This window comes from Centropristis striata, chromosome 17 (genome assembly GCF_030273125.1).
Source record: "Centropristis striata isolate RG_2023a ecotype Rhode Island chromosome 17, C.striata_1.0, whole genome shotgun sequence".
In the NCBI taxonomy this organism is placed as follows: domain Eukaryota; kingdom Metazoa; phylum Chordata; class Actinopteri; order Perciformes; family Serranidae; genus Centropristis; species Centropristis striata.
This window is the reverse complement of record NC_081533.1, coordinates 28,969,478-28,992,240: the sequence shown is the minus strand read 5'-3', so window position 1 is coordinate 28,992,240 and position 22,763 is coordinate 28,969,478. Positions and strand designations below refer to the sequence as shown.

Below are 22,763 nucleotides of genomic sequence, written 5' to 3'. Positions count from 1 at the left end.
TTTAGTTTAGTTTTTATTTTTTGAAAATGCTTAGTTTTAGTTTAGTTTTTATTAGTTTTAGTGTTAGTTTTAGTTTTTTTGTAATGGGCTATGTGTTGGGTGCCAGATTCAAAGAGGTCATAATAAATTTTGCCTTTGTTTCCTTTGGTTTTATCCATCTTAGCCCCAATAAGGTTATTAACTCTCACAGTTCCGAGTGTTTTGAATTTTGGTTCTAGTGTAAACATCCCAGTCTCAGTAAACATATTTACCATGTGTTCCTGCATGTTGAAATAGAAACACTGAATTATGTATGAAAAAAGTTGACAAAGATGAAAACTAAGGACATTTTCACTATAATTTTAGTTAGTTTTAGTTAGTTTTGTAACAACACAATACAGTTTCAGTTAGTTATCGTTTTTGAAAAAACTCTTGTTTTTATTTTTATTTCAGTTAACAAAAATGTTTTTTCAATTCTAGTTTTCGTTATTTCGTTAGTTTTCGTTAACTATAATAACCTTGCTCCTCACTGACTCATAATGTATGGATTAATGGAATCCACTGCTGTGTTGTTTGGCTGGTGTGACAGTCTACAGACCCTTTAAGCAGCAGAAGTAATCAAACACACTTATCTCCCTCTTTCTTCCCTCTCAGCGTTCCTACTCAGGCGAGAACACAGCGAGTGCCATAGCTCGCTCCTGTGCCAGCCTGGCGTTGTCGCTGCTGGTCCCGGTGCTGGTGGTGTGGCAGAGCGACGGTCTGCTGCAGGTCCTGTCAGTGCTGCAGGCAGGCCTGCCAGGCTCCCAGACCACTGAAGACTCCCAGGCTGTCCAGTTCCACTACGGCCTGGCGCTCGGCATGGTGCTGTCCAGTCTGCACCACCAACGTCTCAGGTAGAGTCTCCATGTCTGTAGTAATGACTAAAACACGTGCCGTATCCTATAATCTATTGTTGTCTGTAGTTTGGACATCTCTCTCTCTCTCTCTCTGTTATCCAGTGATGTCTCTGTGCAAAAGGACACTGATATCCTCCTTCGCTGTCTGGATGCTCTGGAAAGTTGCTCCTTCAACCCAAACCTTGAATACAAGTCAGTACTGAGTCCTTAGACATGATGAGAAGTACTAACCAATAGGGGTTAACAATGTGCTGTAAGGTTTATATGTGGAACTTTCCAGCAGGTGTCTCACTTTTTAGTTTTGGTTTCATTTACTTACTAGTCAGGACTGGTACGCCTTGCTGGTGAGTAGCTGCAGACTAGCATGGTTGATGTTTAAATATCATATGATTGAGTGTATAATTTCATTCATTAATTCTGGGTTTTGTGTTTATGTTTGCATTACAGGTTTACAACCTAATCAACGTCACTGTCACTGTTTACTTTTCTAATTAACGGCACTAATAAGCTAATGAGCGGTAGACTATCGTAGTGTAACAGCTACCCAGTGTGTGGATGCTTAGTGTGTATGTTGAGAAAATAAAAATCATAAAAGTGACTGGAGTTGTATCTGCCGTACCTTTCCAGATAACCCTTCCAGAGGGGAGTTTATTAAACTATAGAAGATAGATTAGTAAAAATCTGGACATTATATGAGTCATTTCTAGCTGGTGGTTCATGAGCATGTGAGTCTAAACATAGTCATAAATGATTATTTTTAAGTATAATGAAATCCTGGCATTGCGCTTTTATTTTGAAATAATATTTTCCACTGCACCATGGGTAAGGAAGCTTCAACGTGCAACTTAAGAGTACATAAGGTTCCCCACACATCCTGAAAAACTGGAAATCCTGTGAAATTTTTCAACCACTTTTCCAGTGATGGAAACACCTGGAAATTATTAAAATGACCAGACACCTTCACTTTGAAACTTTCTCCTGTTTCTTGACCCCTTTCTCCTCTTTGCTGTCCCTCAGTTCTGGCTGTATGTTAGGTCTGGGTCTGGTGCTTGCATCTCTCTGCAGCAGTGAACAGAAGGCCCAACATGTCCGCGTCACCCAAACGCTAGACAAACTACTGTCCACCCTGCAGGACAGCAGTGGGCGGGGACGCATGCTGCAGGAGGTAGAAACTGAACCTAAATATTTCTCAGAAATGTTTGCTGGATTCTTGTGAGAAATCATTCGACTTTCAGTTTAAGGTATCATGTGTTTTGTAACAATGTGAATTACTCCTTAGAATTACTTACTTAGTTAATGTAATGTATATAATGTAATGTATATGTAGATGGTACAGGAGAGGCAAAAATAAGCCTTGGGGCTTCAGCCTATTCCTTTTTCGGTTGCTGTCTGATGGATTCTTTTGTAAAAAACATGATTTTATTTTGTTGTCTTTGTTTTGTTTGTTTTTGTTGTTCACTGATGCTGTCCTGCATTTTGAAGATAATTTAAATATTATCATTATTCCTTAAAATATCTAGTCCAACATACACAGAGTTACACTGGAATAAGAACAAAAAGAATGCTTCATCAATATCAAACATGAGACTTTGAAATTCTATGTCTCATAATGTTTCTACAGGCGTTATGTATGGTGGCCCTATGGTGGAGAGCTCACAGTGCTGCAACTTAAGAAAACACATGCAAATAAACAAAAAGCAAACAAATTGAGAAGACATCTTCATCAATTTGACAACACAAGCGTAGCATTTAGAAAACGTGCTGCAAAGACCACTACACAACAGAAGTATTTCCAGAGGACACTTATAAGCACATTCGGGCTAGCGATAGCGTGCTAACGTTAGCGGCCGATCTATAGCATGCTAACATTGGCCGACAATTGATATCGTGCAAGCGCTAGTGGGCGCTAGTGGGCCAACTAAAACGTGTATCATTCATTTATTTGATTTGTTTAACTGCAATGTGATTGATACGGGCTAGCGGGCTAACGCTATATATCATGTTATAACATGAAATTATCATATTACATTATATCAGAGGTGATTTGATGAGTGGAGTCATGTGTGCTCCTGCTTGGTTGGAATGAAAACCTGCAGCCACTTGTAATTGTCTTGAAATTATCATTATCATCAAGTGTGTCCGGACGTGTGCATCACTTTTATGTGTCCTCTGGAAACACTTCTGTTGTGTTGTGGTCTTTGCAGCACGTTTTCTAAATGTTGTGTTCGTGTTGTCAAATTGATGAAGATGTTTTCTCAATTTGCTTGTGTTTTGTGTATTTGCATGTGTTTTCTTAAGTTTCAGTGCTGTGAGCTCTCAGGGCCACCGTATTTATGATTAATAAATAGTCAAAATCTGTTCTAAAATATTTAGAAATTGTTGTTACTCCACTGATACTGATTGTAGCTTTCATAGACCACTGTGTAATGCAGCATAATGGATATAAACCATGCAGGCAACAACCTTAACCTTTTTTTAGAAAATTCTTTGTAATAGTGGAATAATATTTGATATATTTGTTCTTTGTCTATTTCTATGTCCACATATGCAGGTCTTGGCATACTCTGTGGCATGTGTGGGTGTCTCGGCCTTTAGAGGAGGTCTCATAGATGCTGCCAAGGCTGAGGAGGTCATGAACACTCTGCGCACCTTCACTGAAGAAAGCCAGCAGGTCAGAAAGAAAGTCTCTTGTCAGAGAGATTGTGTGGGGTGTTTGCTGATTCTGATTTTACTGCAACAAAACCTCCTGAGCTCATCATAAAAAAAAAAGATCTTGTTTAAGCATACTGATTTAAATGATTTTCTTAAATTCTTCTGAAAAATGGCATCCTTCTCAGGCCAGATGAGATATATAATCTCTCCAGGAATTTGCCACGAAGTTGATGTCACTTTGGGATGAACCCCTAGAAAGGCCTGTTTATCCGTCCATGTGGATAGTCATTTTTTCCATATCTTTATTGAATGCAGGTGTAGTTGGACTGAAGAAGTTTTGATACTGGATTATTTCAGTCAATACCTTTTAAATGTATGGAGTACTGATACCTAGCTGAAAGTTTAGCCTCATTTATGAACAAGACCTCCAGATACTTGAACTCCTTCTCTTGAGTAATAGAGTTTTTATGGTCTCAGACTCTCACACGATCGCTTTATGCTTCAATGTAAACCGCACCAGTACTGCTAGGCTGCAAAAAAAGAAAAGTTCGATAAAATTTTAAGTTGGACAATTGAACTAAATATTTTAAGTTTTGTTTTTGAATTTGCTCAACTCTCAATTTCTCTGGCACGATTTCAAAGCCGCTATGAAATGTCAGCTAATGTTGAGACCACAATTTTGAGTTAGCATTGATACGCTAATGGCTACTCTTGTAGCTGTAACAAGCAGTTAGCCGCTAGCATCAGTTAGCCGCTAGCATCAGTTAGCCGCTAGCATCAGTTAGCCGCTAGCATCAGTTAGCCGCTAGCTTTCGCTAATGACCAAATTTCACAACAAAGAAATAAGAGTTAGCAGAACTATTGTCCCTTGTTTTGAACCCCAACTTAAAGATATAAGTAACAACAACTAACAAACTTGTTTTTGAGTTTTCCTTTGTTGTGCTAACTTACATTATTGCCCTAAATGTCAGTAATTTATATTTCCAAGTTTTACCAAAATAAATCACTGTTTTAGGCAAAAGAATACAAGTTGGCTTTTTTGCAGTGTAGACGTCAACAGAACCACGTCATCTACAAAGAGCAGAGAGGCAATTCTGTTGAGAGTTGTCTGTATTAAAACAGTAGTGTTCTACTCACTACTGAGACAAGTAGTAGTAGTAATGTATATGTAACTAATAATCAAAAAGCAATTAAAAAAGCCTTTGTTTGATGAAGCCGCATGTTGCTTGATTTGATTTATTTAATATTTTCGAAGTCATTTCCTTAAGTGCTGCAGTAAAGAACAGCCTGAGGCATCCTTTAGACTCTAACTCCAGTTTTCTGTGCTGTTGTAATGTTTCTGTTCAGACTCCAGGTTTCTCCATGGCTCTTGGGCTGGTGGTCCATGGCCTGTTAATGTCCGGCCATGGTAAAGCAGAGGATATCCATCCTCGTCTCCTGGCTGCATGGATCAAGATCCTGTTGGCTGAGGTACTACATCATTTTCTTTGTTTTTCCTATTTACAACTGCATTAGATTCTGTATGTATGTTACATTTACTTGACTAAATGGGGTCATCATAATGAATGAATGAATTAATTTTATTTTAGGACAGACAGTACAGAGCCATTCATGAGACATGAGACATGAGAAGATGGTTGTACAAACAGGCTTAGCAGAATTGCTATATTTCACCCGGCTGTCCGTGAAGAGACCTGGGTAGGCAAGATGTTTTAGTAAGATTAAAATGTCTTGTCATATTATTAAAATAGCAAATTTTTGCTAAATTTAAAATGCTTTTTTGATATTATAAAGCAGCGTTCAGTGGTTGGTTGTTTAAAATTGTTACGTTATAAAATAGCAGATTTAGCTTTTTGATATTATAAAAACAGCGTTGTTTTAAAATGTTTTTGTGTAATTGTCCCATTTTTCAGTGACTTTATGTGTTGGAGGAGTTCATTCCATTCTTTTGTAGCTATATTGCGGTTTGCAATAGTGCATAGTGCATAGTGAAGAATGTTCCATTACCATTTTTTGAAACACCTCCAGGCTTTGATTTGCTCTGACCTTTTTTCTGTCTACCTCTTAAAGACAAATGCAGCTAGCCAGGTGTTTGCAGTTTACATTTAACAGGCAACGTATAACGTGCAATCTGAATGAACATGTTATTAGGGCCCGAGCACTAATGGTGCGAGGACCCTATCAAAATTGCTCCGTGTATTATTATTATTATTATTATTATTATAACAGCAAATGAATCGCGTTTTTGAGGGCTTTATCATATTCCAAAACTCACCAAAATATACGGATTTCATTGGTTTCAGAAATGGGCGTTGCAAAATGACCTTCTAGCGCCCCCTAGAATTGAGCCCCTAAAACAGGTTTGGCGTAGAGACACAAAATTTGGTACATACATGTATCATGGAAAGACGCACCAAAAAGTCTCAAGAAGCCATACCCAAAAACGAACAGGAAGACGGCCATCTTGGATCGAAAATGGCGTTTTAAACGTTTTACGCCATTTCCACGTCATTTCCATTAACAAACTCCTCCTACAGAATTAATTTGATCTACTTCAGACTTGTTCAGTACCATTAAAAGGCCTTTGACATCAAAAGTTATCAAAAGCTTTGCAGACCGTCACACTATGGCCCACTATAAAACACGATACTGTATAACTTCACCATACATTGTCCAATCTGCCTCAAACTTGTCATGCATGATGATGGTCCATCACTGAACAGTTCTACAGAACAATATTTCATAAAGTCCTGCCCTTTTTGATTAGGCACGCCCCCTTTTCATAACGAACCGTTTGTCGTAGAGACTTGCATGAGGTGTCAGTGTACTCAGCAGAGAGTCCTTGACTACTTCGCCCTTCCAACCATCGCTGGACCTGGCATGGCCGGCTCCCCTGATCAAGGTTATTATAGTTAACTAATGAAATAACGAAAACTAGAATTGAAAAAACTTAACTGAAATAAAAATAAAAACTAGAGTTTTTAAAAAAACGATAACTAACTGAAACTGTATCATGTGGTTACAAAACTAACTAAAATTATAGTGAAAATGTCCTTAGTTTTCGTTTTTGTCAACTTTTTTCATTCGTAATTCAGTGTATTTATTTCAACATGCAACACATGGTAAATGTTTCAAAAATTCAAAACACCCAGAACTGTAAGAGTTAATAACCTTATTGGGGCTGAGATGATAAACCAAAAGAAATAAAGGAAACATTTATTATGAGCTCTTTGAATCTGGCACCCAACACATAGCCTATTACAAAAAAAACTAAAACTAACACTAAAACTAATAAAAACTAAACTAAAACTAAGTATTTTCAAAAAATAAAAACTAAACTAAAACTAGAAAACTTACTCTAAAAACTAACTAAAACTAACTGAATTTGAAAACAAAAATTCACAACAAAATTAAAAAAAAATCCAAAACTATTATAACCTTGCCCCCGGTGGCTCCACTCTGTTCAGGACCGTTTCTCGCTGCTTGCAGCTTTAATTATAAATTATATTTTTGTTTTGTTAAAGCTTTACTTTTCATGTGACCAAGCAACTGTGATGTTTCCCGGTCTGTTGAATGCTGTCGTTGTATTTCAGGGTTGCCCCACTATGCAGCGCCTGGCTGCTGTCAACGGCCTGGTGGCTCTAGTCGGATCTGAGAGTTACCTCATTCAGGTGACAAATCCACTCATTTACTGGAATCAGTTTGAAATGATTTTGTTTTTTGTCTGGCTGTTTATGCAGGCAGTGCACAATGTACACAGAGGCAAAATGTTACTGAAGATGTACACTACCGGTCAAAAGTTTTAGAAAACACCAACTTTTCCATTTTTTTTATTGAAATTCAAGCAGTTCAAGTCAAATGAACAGCTTGAAAGGGTACAAAGGTAAGTGGTGAACTGCCAGAGGTAAATAAAAAAAGGTAAGGTTAACCAAAACTGAAAAATAATGTACATTTCAGAACTATACAAGTAGGCCTTTTTCAGGGAACAAGAAATGGGTTAACAACTTAACTCTATGGAGTCTTGGGCTATTTTGTCCATTTTTTAATTATTTTCATGTCTTTGTAAGTCATTTTGTGTCTTTTTTTGGTCATTTTGTGTCTTTTTTTTAGTCATTTTGTGTCTTTTGGTGTCTTTTTTAGTCATTTTGTGTCTTTTTTTTGGTCATTTTGTGTCTTTTTTTAGTCCTTTAGTCCAACATAAAATGTGATTTTGAATCTTTTTTTTTTACTTTCAAAACACTATCATGCTCAATAAAGAATTTTAAATGTTGCAAATGTGCATTAATTTCAGAGTACACTGAGACATTAAACTGCATCATTTTCAATTAAATTCTGGAAAAGTTGGTGTGTTCTAAAACTTTTGACCGGTAGTGTATGACAGCTTATCTTTTAGGTTACAGTAACATTCGCAGTCAGAATTTTTTATTTAAAATTTTGACTGCTGAGTACTACATATGAATATTCTATTTTAAAGAAAATTGTTTTGAAAATGTATTATGAGTTGTATGTTTATAGTGTTATAGTGCTTTAAATTCAGGCTTACAGTGGTGCCAATCATTTACACTTTACACTTCAAGATGAAACTATAATGAGCTCTAAATAAATATTGAATTGTTGTGACTTTGAATGGCAGATGAAAAATGCTCGTCATTAATTTCATTACGATGAGAAAAATGTTTACTAGAATGTGCCAAATATCGAATGAATCCTAGATTAGCAGGGATCTTTGAGTATGAGACGTGAGCTTTGTTAGTGTCACTGAGCTTGTTGTCCTTTTGAAACAGCAAACAAGTGAGTTGGAGATGGACTCCCAGCAACAGAACAGGCTCAATGAGGTTATTCGAGCCATCACACAGGTATGAAGACATATTTTATTCTTTTTTTTTTTTCAATGGTGAAATACGATGTCACAAGTAATATCAGACATACGGAAGCCCTGAACCCCAAGTGAAGAAATTTTTTTTTTAGATGTTATCTTGTTATTTCGAGATCATATCTCGTTATTTCAAAATAATATCTCATTATTTCGAGATAATACACATAAGTAAAAAAAAAATAAGAATTAAAAAAAAAAAATCTTCCAAAATTTTTTTTTTCTTCAGATATTATCTCATTATTTCTAGATAATATCTCGTAATTACGAGATAATATCTCGTTATTTCGAGATATAATTTTTTTTTTTTTACATAGGTGTGTTATCTCGAAATAACAAGATAACATCCCAAAAAAAATTTTCATCACTTGCGGTTCAGGGCTTCCGTACAGACACACTAACTGGCATCTTTTGCCAAAACTTATCATGCATTGCAAGTATTGAAGTGTTTTAAAAAAAAAAAAATTCTGTAATTACTGTCAAAATTACTGTCAAAATTGCCACCATCAGTAATACTAATACTAATAATACTCCTGGTTGCACTGAAGATTTATTAATTTTATTTGTTAATTCTTTGTTATTTTTTTTTGTTTATATATTTTTTTTATTGGAAATTAGCATTCATAAGCATCAGTACAAGAAATGCTGTTTTCCACATTTTTGTTTTTTTAAGGGTACATTAGAACAAAGAACCACAAAAGAAAAATAAATACAAAACAAAACAAAAAACATAGTATTATAATAATATATATGTATTTTGGGTTGTGTTGGCTCTCTTTTGCAGATCATAACGTTCTCAGGAGCCATCGGTTTGCAGTCCAACAGTGCTTGTTTGGTTGGTCATTTGCATTTGGCCCATATGTCCACCAGTCACACTCACATAGCAGGTAGGTGCAGAAAGTCAAAGTGGAGGAAACAGTCAGTCACATGCTGCGTTTAATTCATTAGCTCCTCTTCCTTTTAATCACTTACTCTCAGCCCTTTGTATTACTTGTAAGTATAACCTGCAAGTAGTTATATAAGATTTTACAGTAAAATATCTATCTACAAATTAGGTTTTCTTGAGAAACTATAGTCATGTTTCCATCAAGAAATCTTTATTTGCATTTTTAAGGTTTGCCTGATGGAAACACCAAAATCTGAGAAAACTTTTGAAAGTGCGCATTAAAGTTTTTTACGCTCGCTTGAGGTGGTTTTTGTCTTTTTCGAACAGTTAATGGACTTAACGGGAGATGGAAATTGAATCCAATTCCTGAAGACTTCTCTCGATTTTCTCTATCATCTCTTCTTATCCTGTTTACTGACAGATTAGCCTACAGTAATACATTACACTGCCATCTTCTGACCAAAGTACGTTTATGCAGCTTTGTTTATTCGCTCTAAATCAGTTGATGGGAACATCTGTAGTGGCACTCCGTTTGTTATTCCTTCTTTACTGCACCACCTCTAGAGTCAGTCGAAAAAACACTCGCGACTAGACATGACAACTTCCTTTGTCTTTTAAAATGTTTACTTAAAAACAACATAGTAAATTACAAAGTTTGATGCACGGTCAAAAGACTGTGTTCGCAAATTTCGCTTCAAAATTCACTATGATTATAATGAAAACACTGCTTATAACAAGGCGAAATCTGTTTTCTTAATATTCATTAATCTTCTTCTTTAGTGATCAGCAACCAGAGTTTTACGTCGGCTACTGGCACCTAACCACGGATGTATTTTCTTGCAGCAAATGCACTGTTGATGAAATGCACTGCTTGAGTTACCATCATTGTTCACTTGCTCCCTGATTTCTCTCCATGTCCTCTGCTCTCTTCTCAGTTCCTCAGGATTTCAGTTACCTCTCAGAGAAAAGTCTCATTAGATCCATCATTGACTTTATCACAGAGGCAGGAAAAAAAGGTTTGTTGACACATTTAATAGCATTCTTTTCAACGAAAAATTTGAACACAATATCCGACATTATATTTATCCAAACTGCCTGCATGTGCTAGAATTTCTCTTGCACTCTTACTTTTGGAATGATTCTCTATTCTTGCGGACCCAGGTCCAGAGTTTTCCCATCCAGCTCTGGTTAAGACTGCTCTGAGCCCACTGGCATCAGTTGGAGCCACGTTCCAGTACCCACCCATCAACTGGGGCGCTATCTTATCCCCACTGATGAGGCTCAGCTTCGGTAAGAGTACTCACACATTTGTCTCTTTGTACCTTGCAAAGCACCGAGCTCAGCATCTTTTTTCTTTTACAGGAGAGGATGTACAGCACCAGTGTGTGCTTCTGGCAGCGTGTCAAGCTCAGTCGTCTCAAAGTGCCTCTCTCTTTCTGGGCTCATGGCTGTCACCGCCGCTTGTGCACAGTCTCAGTGTAAGTTCCTCTTGAGCAGGGTCCAGAGCTAAATGAGTGCATCTGATTTCAGAATGTGTCAATGACAAGATGCTGGCATCAGCCCAGCACAGACAAGAATTTCAGGTGCAGGTTGCACAGTCGGGCACAGGAGAGAAACCGCAGAATGGAAGATTAAGGCCCCGTTTACACAAGGATGCTTGCGGGTAAAAACGACAAAATATTTTATCGGAAGTGCCTTTCGTTTAGACGGTGACGGCGTTTTTGGGGCTTAAAAACGCAAAAATCTGAAACCACCTTCCAAAGTGGAAAAGTTAAATCCGCTCAGCCGTAGGGTGTCCGTCTACACTGACAAGACACAAAACTCTGATCTGATCTGCTCACGTCACGTATGTGTTTACGTCACATACATGCTCCAGTACAGGGAAATAAACAAACGTGGGATTATTTCCATGCGTCAGACCTTCAAGCTGCTCTGGCAGCTCTAATAAACTTACAGGAGTCTTTCCACCAAATGTACAGGATATGTACAGATACTGATACGGTATAACTGAACAGAGAAGGATCTGGAATTACCTCCATCACATTTTGGATGCAGCAATTCGTCGGAGGCGAGCCAGACGACTGTGAACGAGACCTGGGAGATCTAGTGATGGTGGAGAACTTTGTGGAAGGAGTAGCGGATGGAAATACGTGGTGTGAAAACTTCTGCATGCCCAAAGATGCTCTTATGGCTTTAAGTGATGCCGCCTGGCTGCATACAATCGAATTTCACACACTTTTGCGTCACCATATGCAGCAGATTTCCTCCCGAAAATGCTCGTCTAAACGAGGAATAAAAAGTGAAGACGCGACGCCACTTTTGCATCTTCTGTTCAGACCATCCTCGTGTAAACGTAGCCTCAGACGTAGATTTCCAGTTCCCAGTTGTATAAGCACCCAGCTGAATCCTACTCTAGAGCCTGAATGATACATCGACATGATGGTGTTGTCTGTGGATGTCACCTCATGCTTGATCTATTGGTTTCTGCATATATGTTGGGCGATCAGTGATAAAAGACATGCTAAAGATGTGTTTTAGTTTATTTCACAGTAGCTCCATCACAAAGTTTGTTTCAAGAGAGCACTCAAAATATTTTCGACTGCAGTATTTTCTGCAAAGGACATGTTTTGTTCACAGTTGTCATAGTCGCCTTGTGGAAAAATTCAGCATTTTGAAAACACATCGCGTCCTTTTGAGATTTGATTTCAAGGGATGGAAGGCTGGAGCTCTGTGCTCCACACATTCTGCTGCAGTGATGCAAAGTTTATGGAAATAAATTAGTCTCAGTATATAGACCTTGGATCAGCTGATTCTTCACCTACTGAGAGCTGAAGTAAAAGACAAACTCGACCCCCTGCAGTTTGCATACAAACAACACATGGGAGTGAACGATGCTGTCCTCTACATGCTTCACCGTGCCCTTGCTCGTCTGGAGGAAACTGGTGCTTATGTGAGAATCATGTTCTTTGATTTTTCAAGCGCATTCAACACCATCCAACCCAACATATTTAAAAACAAGCTCACAGAGATGGGAGTGGATCTTTCCTTCATCTGCTGGATCACAGATTACCTGACAGGAAGACCACAGTATGTCAGGTTGGGGAACTGTGTTTCTGGGACATTAATGAGCAGCACAGGGGCTCCACAAGGCACTGTTCTGGCTCCATTCCTGTTCACACTGTACACAGCAGACTTCAAATACAATACATTACATTACAGTACAATACATTATATATATAACATTTACTTTTGAAAAGCTTTCTGTATAGTTGCATGCAACAGCCATACAAGAACTGCTGCCCGAATAAAATACAGTATAATTGATACATCGTTTTCATTCTATTTTTTCATATTCAATGCTACAGACAGTCAGTACCCAAAGTATTGAGGTTCAATGTCTAACTTGTAACACAGTAAAAGTGACTTTGGATCATTTCTGTTACTCCCCCAGTACCAGACTCGGGCTTACCTGTATGAGAGCCTGGGCTTGTGGATGAAGCATGTTGCTGAAGATAAGCTCCAGGTTTACGTGGAGAGTCTTGGCCTGCAGCAGTTCAAGGAGGACTGTCGACCCCAGCGTCTGTCCCTATGCCGCTCCCTGCTGCAGGGCCTTGCCCAGGCTATGGCTCTCCCAAACCCTCCCAAAAACTGCTGGACCATCCTTTGCTCCACCACAGAGAAGATCTTCACCCTGTTGCCAAATCAAATCCAGGTACAAAGCTGAAACTATGCACTTACACTGCAAAAAAGCCAACTTGTATTTTTTGGCCTAAATCAGTGATTTCATTTGGTAAAACTTGGAAATATAAATGATTGACATTTAGGGCAATAATGTAAGTTAGCACAACAAAGGAAGCCAGTTGTCTGCTCAAAAACAAGTTGGTGAGTTGTTGTTACTTATATCTTTAAGTTGGGGTTCACAACAAGGGACAATAGTTCTGCTAACTCTTATTTCTTTGTTGTGAAATTCGGTCATTAGTGAAAGCTAGCGGCTAACTGATGCTAGCGGCTAACTGATGCTAGCGGCGCTGCTTGCTACAGCTACAAGAGTAGCCATTAGCGTGTCAATGCTAACTCAAAATTGTGGTCACAACATTAGCTGACATTTCATAGCGGCGTTACAATCGTGCCAGAGAAATTCAGAGTTGAGCAAACTCAAAAACAAAACTTAAAATATTTAGTTTAATTGTCCAACTTAAAATTTTATTGAAGTTTGTTGCCTTGAAATTTTGAGTTCAGCCAACTTTTCTTTTTTTGCAGAGTACACTTTGATTAATTCCTATTTTTCAACTGAAATTTCAACTGTTATTTACATAAAACACCATTGACATTTCAACTACTTACACTGCTAACACTGATATATACTGGTACTTTCACTTCAACTGACATTTTAACTGCTTTTCATCTCATACACTTCAACTGACAATCATATATTTTAGCTTCTACAAATGTATTGACTGCTCAAATGCTGGAACCGTTTAACTGCTTAATAGTTTAACTGCTACAATGTTACAGTTTCAATTTCTTTTAGCCGACGCTGTTATCCAAAACAACGAACATCTGAGTATTCAAACAACACAAGCAAAGATCAAGTCAGACAACTGCTGTCACTGCTTACAAATACCAGATGACTCAACTGTTTACTGTGCTCATACTTCAACTACATGGCACTTCAGCTTCACCATCGTTTAGCTGTTCAGAAGCTTTCAGCTTTTACGTCCATTTGACAGTTGAACAGTGTTTACACACAAACTTGAGACTTAATTTTCAACTGCTTTTACACTTTAACAAACACTTCAAATCCTTCAAGCGTGTCATTTTTTTGTTTTTTATTGTATTCATGCATATTTTATTTTGTGCGGGCAGTACATTTTACATTTTATTTTATTTATTTTATCTTATTGCATCTTACTGTTCTATTGTTTATTACATCTCTTTGTATTGTGTTATGTATTTATTGTTTGTGCAGCACTTTGGAAACCTTGTGTTTGCTAAAATTGTGCTATATAAATAAAGGGGATTGGATTGGATTGGATTTTCCAACTGCAGCTCCCATAAAACATTTCACATTCAAAGAGTTAACATTTCAATTTGATTTGTTTTAAGAATAGTAATCTGTCAGCTCTAATTGTACCAGACCATTCACCGAGAGTATCCTGTGTTTTCTGCTGGTGATATGTTCATCTGTTTTAGGATAACGAGGTTGATTTGTACGTGGGAAGCGCCAAATGTCTTTCTGAGATGTCTGATGCAGAGATTGACCGAATCGCATGTGTCACAGAGGTACAGTATGATGTAACAAAGAGCCATGTGCTAATAGTCCGGCGGCTTAGGACCAGATTTGGGAAGAAAGGGGACACGTCGGACAAAAGCACCAAATTTTTTCCACATGCTCTCTATCACTATAGGTTTCAATTTTTGGTAGGAGCCACTTCATCAAGATTGCAGATCGGAGATGTCAGCCATATAAAATCTATGAGAACCAGTATATCTTCTAAGCCACTTAGAAGGTCAATCTTAGTGACAAAATATACATTTTCTGGGTCAATGAATAATTTAAAGCTAATGAGAATATCACTAGATGATCAAATAGATATGTTCATTTTGGCCATGTATTTACATAATTATTAGATTCCAAACATTTTCAGCTCAGGATTCTCTGCTGCAGCACTTGAAGCGAGTTGCCTACCAGTCTGGGTGAAAATTAACATTTCTATTTGATCAAATAATCATCTAGTGATATTCTCAACAGCTTTAAATGATTCCTTGACCCAGAAAATGTAGATTTTGACACCAAGATTGACCTTCTGAGTGGCTTGGAAGATGTATTGGTTCTCATAGACTTTATATGGGTGCCATCTCGGATCGGCCATCTTGATGAAGTGGCTCCTACCAAAAATTGAAACCTATGGTGATAGAGAGCACGTGGAAAAAAATTGGTGCTTTTGTCCAGCGTGTCCCCTTTATTTAGCTAAGCCGCCTGACTATAACATTTGGTAAGATAAATGGTGTAGTGGATAACTTACGTGTAACCACAGAGTGTATTTCTAATGTAATTTGGTTCTTGGCTGTTCTTTCTGGACCATTTGTGGTTGTCTGTTACAAGCTTTCCCTGCAGTGCTGGAGAGAAGGCGTCTAACACAGATTTATTCATGAATTTGTTGTTGATTTGTTCAGCATTTGATCAGGAGCGAATTATTCTGAAACCGCACGAAGGCTGCACAAATTCCCAATCTCGTAATGTTCTTCAAAATGTAGTGGGTTCTTCGTTGGCACATGTAACACTCTTCCACAAAGTTTCATGAAAATGGGGCCAGTAGTTTTTCTGTAATCCTGCTGACAAACACACAAACTGAGCTGAAGACATCAAGGTTATTATAGTTAACGAAAACTAACGAAATAATGAAAACTAGTTTTTACAAAAACGATAACTAACTGAAACTGTATTTTGTGGTTACAAAACTAACTAAAACTAACTAAAATCATAGTGAAAATGTCCTTAGTTTTCGTTTTTGTCAACTTTTTTCATTCATAATTCAGTGTTTCTATTTGGACATGCAACACATGGTAAATATGTTTACTGAGACTGGGATGTCTACACTAGAACCAAAATACAAAACACCCGGAACTGTAAGAGTTAATAACCTTATTGGGGCTGAGATGATAAACCAAAGGAAATAAAGGCAAAATTTATTATGACCACTTTGAATCTCGCACCCAACATATAGCCCATTACAAAAAAAACTAAAACTAATAAAAACTAAACTAAAACTAAGCATTTTCAAAAAATAAAAACTAAATTAAAACTCGAAAACTCACTCTAAAAACTAACTAAAACTAACTGAATTTGAAAACAAAAATTCACAACGAAATTAAAACTAAAACTAATGAAAAATCCAAAACTATTATAACCTTGGAAGACATACAGGTGCATCTCAGTACATTAGAATATGATGGAAAAGTCAATTTCCAGTAGTTCAAGCGAAATAGCCCCAACCAAGTATTGAGTCGTATAGATGGACATACTTTTCAGAGGTCAACATTTCTATATTAAACATACTTAAATTTGGTCTTTTGTAATATTATTTTTTTGGAGACACTGATTTTTTGTTCTTAACCCATTGAAGCCTGGAAAGCGGAAACGTCGTTTTGTAGTATTTGTATAAGCTCTCAAATACTTTTGGAATTTCATTTCTATCTGCTACAGAGGCTGAAAAATCTATTATTTAGTAGAAGCGTTGACACTTCTGTTGAATTTCCAGAAAAACTTCAGGTTTTAGGGGCTTATTTTAAAATCGCCCAGAGGTTTTACAGGCGTTTTAGGCGTCAATGGGTTAATTAAATGTAAGCCATCATTATAATTAGAAGTAATTAAATTCATTAAGACATGAAATGTTTCATTCTGTGGATCTATATAATGTTTTATTTCCACTTTTTAAATTTAATTACTGACATAAATAAACTTTTTATGATATTCTAATTTATTGAGATGAACCTGTAACCTCCTCGTGGAAGTAAATTACACACAAAGGTATTGTAAACCTACAGGTGAAGAATACTGCTGGACAATGTGTAGATTTGTGAATTAAAGTGAAAACTATAATACATTTCATAATAATAATAATACATTTTATTTCTAAAGCACTTTTCATACAGGAATCTCAAAGTGCTACAGAAACCAAAAACAAGAAAGAGAAAAACTCATTAAAATCAGCAGTAGATAAAAAAGACACGGGTAATAAAGTACATTATGCAGAGACAAAATAAACCTAAAAATGCCTCCCTGAACAAAAAAGTTTTAAGCTCTTTTTTTAAAGGTGTCCACAGACTGGGGTTAAATAAAATAAATCAAGCTCTGTACTCTGTATTGTTTAGGCTCAGATGGAGAAGACCTGCTTCATCCTGACTTACTTGACCTCCAAAGGCCGAATTCCCCTCCTGGGTCTAAATGACATCATTGCCGGTGTGCTCCGTGGTTGGCCACGCCACAGAGTCGGCTGGTTTCTCTTGCAGACTTTTTACCAGTGTCGCCTGGCCACCAACCCCAATACAGGTAAGGCCAAACACATGTCAACTTCTGGAGCTTGAGAGCTTCTCTTGCTGCATTCACATCCCATAGGCAGGGTCCATACGGGTGCTTGAAATCCTTGAAAATGCTTGAATTTAAATGTTGTATTTTCAAGGTTTAAAAAGTGCTTGGAGTTTGGATAAAGTGCTTGCAAATGCTTGAAAGTCTTTCTCTTGCAATCTGACTATATCCATCTATAGACTATAGATCAGTAGTTCGCAACCTTTTTGAGTCGTGACCCCCAATTTAACATGCATGTTGTCCGTGACCCCCGCTCACTGAACACAATCTCACACGCACAGTTCAGATCACCCAAAAAATGAAACAAAATGACCAAAAAAGACACAAATTGACCACAAAATGATCAAAAAAGACACAAAATGACCAAATAAGACACAAAATGACCCAAAAAAGACACAAAATGACCAAAAAAAGGAAACAAAATGACCAAAAAAGACACAAATTGACCACAAAATGATAAAAAAAAAGACACAAAATGACCTAAAAAGACACAAAATGAACAAAAAAAAAGACACAAAATGACCTAAAAAGACACAAAATGAACACAAAAAAAAGACATTAAGTAACCAAAAAAACTAAAACACATTGACACATGAACACTTTAACACATTGGAGACAGAGCTGACTTCCAAAATGATTTGGCGACCCCCAGAAATCATCTCGCGACCCCAATTGGGGTCCCGACCCCAAGGTTGAGAATAGCTGCTATAGATAATCACATGTTCAATGTAAAAAATAATGAGTAGCCTATCTGAAATGAAGACCGTTCCTCTTAAAAGTGTAATACCATCGCTGTTGGTATATTTAAGTGAAATCTCCCCCTTTTAGTATGTAAGTACTCATCTAAAACATGCAATTTACAGGTGTAAGATACTGGAAAAGCTTGAAATTTACCTTGAAAGTCCTTGAAAAATGCTTGAATTTGACCACTGCTAAAAGTTCAATATTTTTTGTCAATTATTTTTAGAAAGTGAAACTAATACATTATACAGATTGATTACACATAGAGTGAAATATTTCACGTTTTTCTTGTAATTTTGATGATTCTGGCTTAGAAATAATGAAGTTTTGTGTTTTCATTATCTCTAAGCCAGAATAATCAAAATTACAAGAAAAACAGCTTGAAATAATTCACTCTACGTGTAATGAATCTATGTAAGATATGAGTTTCACTTTCTGAAATGATTGACAAAAAATATTGAACTTTTTCATGATATTCTAATATTTTGAGATGTACCTGTACCAGACATTGTACTGCAGTCAGGAAGGAATGAAACAGAACACATAGTGAGCCTCTTCTTGAGGTTTCTTTGTATTTATTTTTCTCTGCTCGCAATACAGTAGTGTGTCCCAGTTCTACAGTACGCTAATGTACACCTTTGTTTCTTCTTGTTCTAGGTGTTCTGAAGCGAATGGAGTGGCTCCTGGAGCTGATAGGACACGTCCGAAATGTTGCCTATGGGACAACCCCTGTCACCTGTGGAGACGTTAAACTGGTATGTTTCTGAGCTGGATGCTATTTCCAGAGCGGCCTGTGTGTTGTTGTAACATGCCCCAGCTTGGTTCAGCTCGTATGTTGGAGTTCCTCTCACATAATTGCCATTCCTGAGGTGGTATTGAATGCAGCTACTGTTTTAGAACTATGGATAGATATTGTTCGAACCATCACAGAGTCAGTTTGATAACTCCAATCATCATAAAACTAGATTTAATATCAACCAAAAAGGTTTACGTATGAAAAAAGTTGACAATGACGAAAACTAAGGACAATTCACCATAATTTTAGTTAGTTTTAGTTGGTTTTGTTAGTTATCGTTTTTTTTAAACTCTCATTTTTATTGTTATTTCAGTAAACGAAAATGTTTTTTCAATTCTAGTTTTTGTTATTTTGTTAGTTTTCGTTAGAGTTCCTCTCACATAATTGCCATTCCTGAGGTGGTATTGAATGCAGCTACAGTTTTAGAACTATGGGTAGATATTGTTCGGACCATCACAGAGTCAGTTTGATAACTCCAATCATCATAAAACTAGATAGATGAAATAGATTTAATATCAACCAAAAAGGTTTACGTATGAAAAAAGTTGACAAAGACGAAAACTAAGGACATTTTCACCATCATTTTAGTTAGTTTTAGTTGGTTTTGTTAGTTATCGGGTTTTTTTTAACTCATTTTTTTTTTATTTCAGTAAACGAAAATGTTTTTTCAATTTAAGTTTTTGTTATTTCGTTAGTTTTCGTTAGAGTTCCTCTCACATAATTGCCATTCCTGAGGTGGTATTGAATGCAGCTACAGTTTTAGAACTATGGATGGATATTGTTCGAACCATCACAGAGTCAGTTTGAGGACTCTTTGATTCCTCTCTACTTGTTCTTGTTGTATCCTTCATTTTAGCATTATGAATGGTAATATCGATGAAACAATTATTAAGATTTATCATTTTTATGAATGTATTTTAAGTTTTTGAGCAATTCCAATTTAACTATTTTTTAATTTGGCTAATGTTAGAAAACTTTAAAGAATTAAAATGTATATTATATTTATATTTTTAAATGTTTTTGCTTCTAAATGACTAATGGGGATAACACATTTGAAATTGGTTCAGTATTGAGTGAGATCATTCACCTGACACTGTCAATGTGTGTCCAAGTGATTTTATTTTATTTTATTTTATTTTATTTTATTTTATTTTATTTTATTTTATTTATTTATTTATTTATTTATTTATTTATTTAACCAATGACAGGCTCAGATTATTATTAGTTTTAGCTTAATTATTGAAGGGATCCTATACAGAAGTAAAACATCAATATTTTGTTGAATCCAAATTGTCAAAATCAACTAAACATTCACGTAACATACCTCCAGATTTTTTAATTTTCAAATTTAGTAAACTTAGTCCAACCAAGGCTGACTCAAGTCACTTATTTTCATTTATACGTGATATCAACAGTTGTCTCTACTCTCTTTTTAGAGTAGGTAATAGTAGATTTTTAATTTAAGTATTTTATATCTGAAACACTATTTTTGTAACTCTTTGAACCCCCTGGAGTCTTTTCTACACAATGGCGCTCATTTTTCAAACGAGCGTATGACAGAAAGTGAGCGTAAAGTGGCCGTACGATCATTTCTACGTAAGGCTCGGCATTCATCAATCTGGATGCAGTATTTTATATTCTGACTTGTTAAGCTGAACACAGACTTCCTTTATTTTTCTGCAGGCCACAGACTTTCTGTTCCAGGTCTTTGCTGCTGCTGTAGTTTCCTGGGGTGACCACTTCATGCCCCTCCTTCTTGGCACCAGGGCCCAGTGGTTCCCATGGCAAACTAGCGCCAAGCCCCAAACTCTGCAACACAGTCTGTACGGTGCAGAGTCCTCCACTGAGCATGCTCTGCCACAGTGCATGCTGGGAATGCCCCAGAGCCTGGCTCTGCTTCTGGACAAAGATCCCTGGAGCAGCCAGACACACAAGGTCAGTGTGTTTGATTTAAAAGAACAATAACTTTAGTCATGGATAACAATAAGACAATGACAACCTGGATGTTTCGTATGTGTCTCAGTTCATAGAGTGGCTTTTCAGCATCGCAGAAGGTCCTGAAGAGAGTCTGTCGGCCACAACCATCAGCACAGCCAAAGGTGAGAAACGAATCACCCCCAAGTGGGTCCGGGCTTCTCCGTCACGGTTATAATAGTTTTGGATTTTTCATTAGTTTTGGTTTTAATTTCATTGTCAATTTTTGTTTTCAAATTCAGTTAGTTTTAATGAGTTTTTAGAGTGTGTTTGCTAGTTTTAATTAGTTTTTATTTTTTTGGAAAATGCTTGGTTTTAGTTTTATTAGTTTTTGTAATGGGGTATTTGTTGGGTGCCAGATTCCATAAGGTCACAGTAAAAGTTGCCTTTATTTGCTTTGTCCTGTCCATCTTAGCCCCAATAAGTTTATTAAGTCATAAAACTAGACAGATTAAATAGATTTCATATCAACCAAAAAGGTTTACGTATGAAAAAAGTTGACAAAGACGAAAACTCAGGACATTTTCACTATAATTTTAGTTAGTTTTGTTAGTTATCGTTTTTTTTAAAACTCATTTTTATTTTTATTTCAGTTAATGAAAATGTTTTTTCAATTTTAGGTTTCTGTTATTTTGTTAACTATAATAACCTCGATCTCCATATATTATTTTTAATAATCCGTTAACCATTAAAACAGTGTGCAAAGTCATCTATCAGTTTAAGGTGGAGAAGAAAAAAGGCTTCTCCTAATGCTGTAATAATTACTGTAAAATGCAGTTTGGCTGCTGGACAGTACAGTAGGCACGATATGAGACATTTTATTTTGTTAGCAATATGTTTTGTCATATTGGGCAGCCCTAATGGAGACCATAAAAATATTCAGATATGTGACCTAATTCTTCGCTACGTTAGAACTTATTCTGAAAAATGGTTTCCATTGCCCCTTTAGCACATTAACTATTTTGGGGGAAAAAACAACAACACGTCAAGCAAGCATAGAAACTTTTATGAACAGTTTTTTATCAAAAGCTTTTCTCATGCGAATCTTTAAAATATGCACAGAAATTCAAAGATGGAAACACAACTACTGATTACTCTTTTTAGATTTATATAAACCATATTGGTTTTAAATATACAAAAATATGTCTTCAATAATGTTTAATAAGAAAGGAAATACATTCATGTTTTTTAGGTATACAATGTGTTTTGGTGAGAATTTGAATGTAAACAGAACTGTTTAAATGGCAACATAATAAAACACACAAAAACATCAGCATGGCAATCACTAACACTTGTGGGAAAAATATGGTGCTTTTGTCCAGCGTGTCCCCTTTTTTCTCAAATCTGGGGCCAGATTCACAAAACATTAAGTGCCACTTTTCTCGTAACTTTGCTCTTAAGACAAAGTTAAGAAGATTTATTCTTTATGAAGAAATTCTTGTCTTTTCTTTAGTTTTTTCTTAACTTTCTTCTTAAGTTTTTTTTTTTCCTCAGATAGACTTGAAGCCCTCAGCAGTCTGAAAACAGCTACATTGAAATTTACTTGGACAAAATAATTTGATTTCTTTAACGTTTAGTTTAGCCCTAGACAATGTGTTAACAAGTTTAGTTCAGAGTAGTTTTTTGTGAATGTATCACATAATGCTAATTTTCAGTCTGTGTGACATGTGACACTATTCCTAGATTACACACAGTTGTATTTAATACTACTTAATTAATCTATTTTAAACCTATGTAATTAAGGGTAAAGTGCAAGAATTTGAAGAGGTGTGGACACCCTTAATGGACTTTCTCAAGCAACAGTAGATTATATTTATCTGTAAGCATAATGAGTGTAACAATTTTTTTTTATTTTTAAAAAAATATATTATTATTTG

The 22,763-nt window shown here is 36.3% G+C and overlaps 1 protein-coding gene across 2 annotated transcripts in view; it reads left to right on the top strand.

Annotated features, from left to right (window-relative positions):
- focad (focadhesin) overlaps window positions 1-22,763 on the top strand; it is a 78,190-nt gene that overhangs the window by 53,373 nt on the left and 2,054 nt on the right. For both annotated transcript variants that reach the window (XM_059354552.1, XM_059354551.1), the window contains 17 exons: window positions 634-872; window positions 978-1,067; window positions 1,893-2,040; window positions 3,427-3,546; window positions 4,875-4,997; window positions 7,121-7,198; window positions 8,312-8,383; window positions 9,185-9,287; window positions 10,222-10,302; window positions 10,448-10,576; window positions 10,649-10,764; window positions 12,738-12,998; window positions 14,480-14,569; window positions 17,162-17,339; window positions 18,774-18,871; window positions 20,596-20,847; window positions 20,936-21,011. In XM_059354552.1, coding sequence (XP_059210535.1) covers window positions 634-872; window positions 978-1,067; window positions 1,893-2,040; window positions 3,427-3,546; window positions 4,875-4,997; window positions 7,121-7,198; window positions 8,312-8,383; window positions 9,185-9,287; window positions 10,222-10,302; window positions 10,448-10,576; window positions 10,649-10,764; window positions 12,738-12,998; window positions 14,480-14,569; window positions 17,162-17,339; window positions 18,774-18,871; window positions 20,596-20,847; window positions 20,936-21,011 — 2,254 coding nt within the window. The remainder of the gene's footprint in view (window positions 1-633; window positions 873-977; window positions 1,068-1,892; window positions 2,041-3,426; window positions 3,547-4,874; window positions 4,998-7,120; window positions 7,199-8,311; window positions 8,384-9,184; window positions 9,288-10,221; window positions 10,303-10,447; window positions 10,577-10,648; window positions 10,765-12,737; window positions 12,999-14,479; window positions 14,570-17,161; window positions 17,340-18,773; window positions 18,872-20,595; window positions 20,848-20,935; window positions 21,012-22,763) is intronic.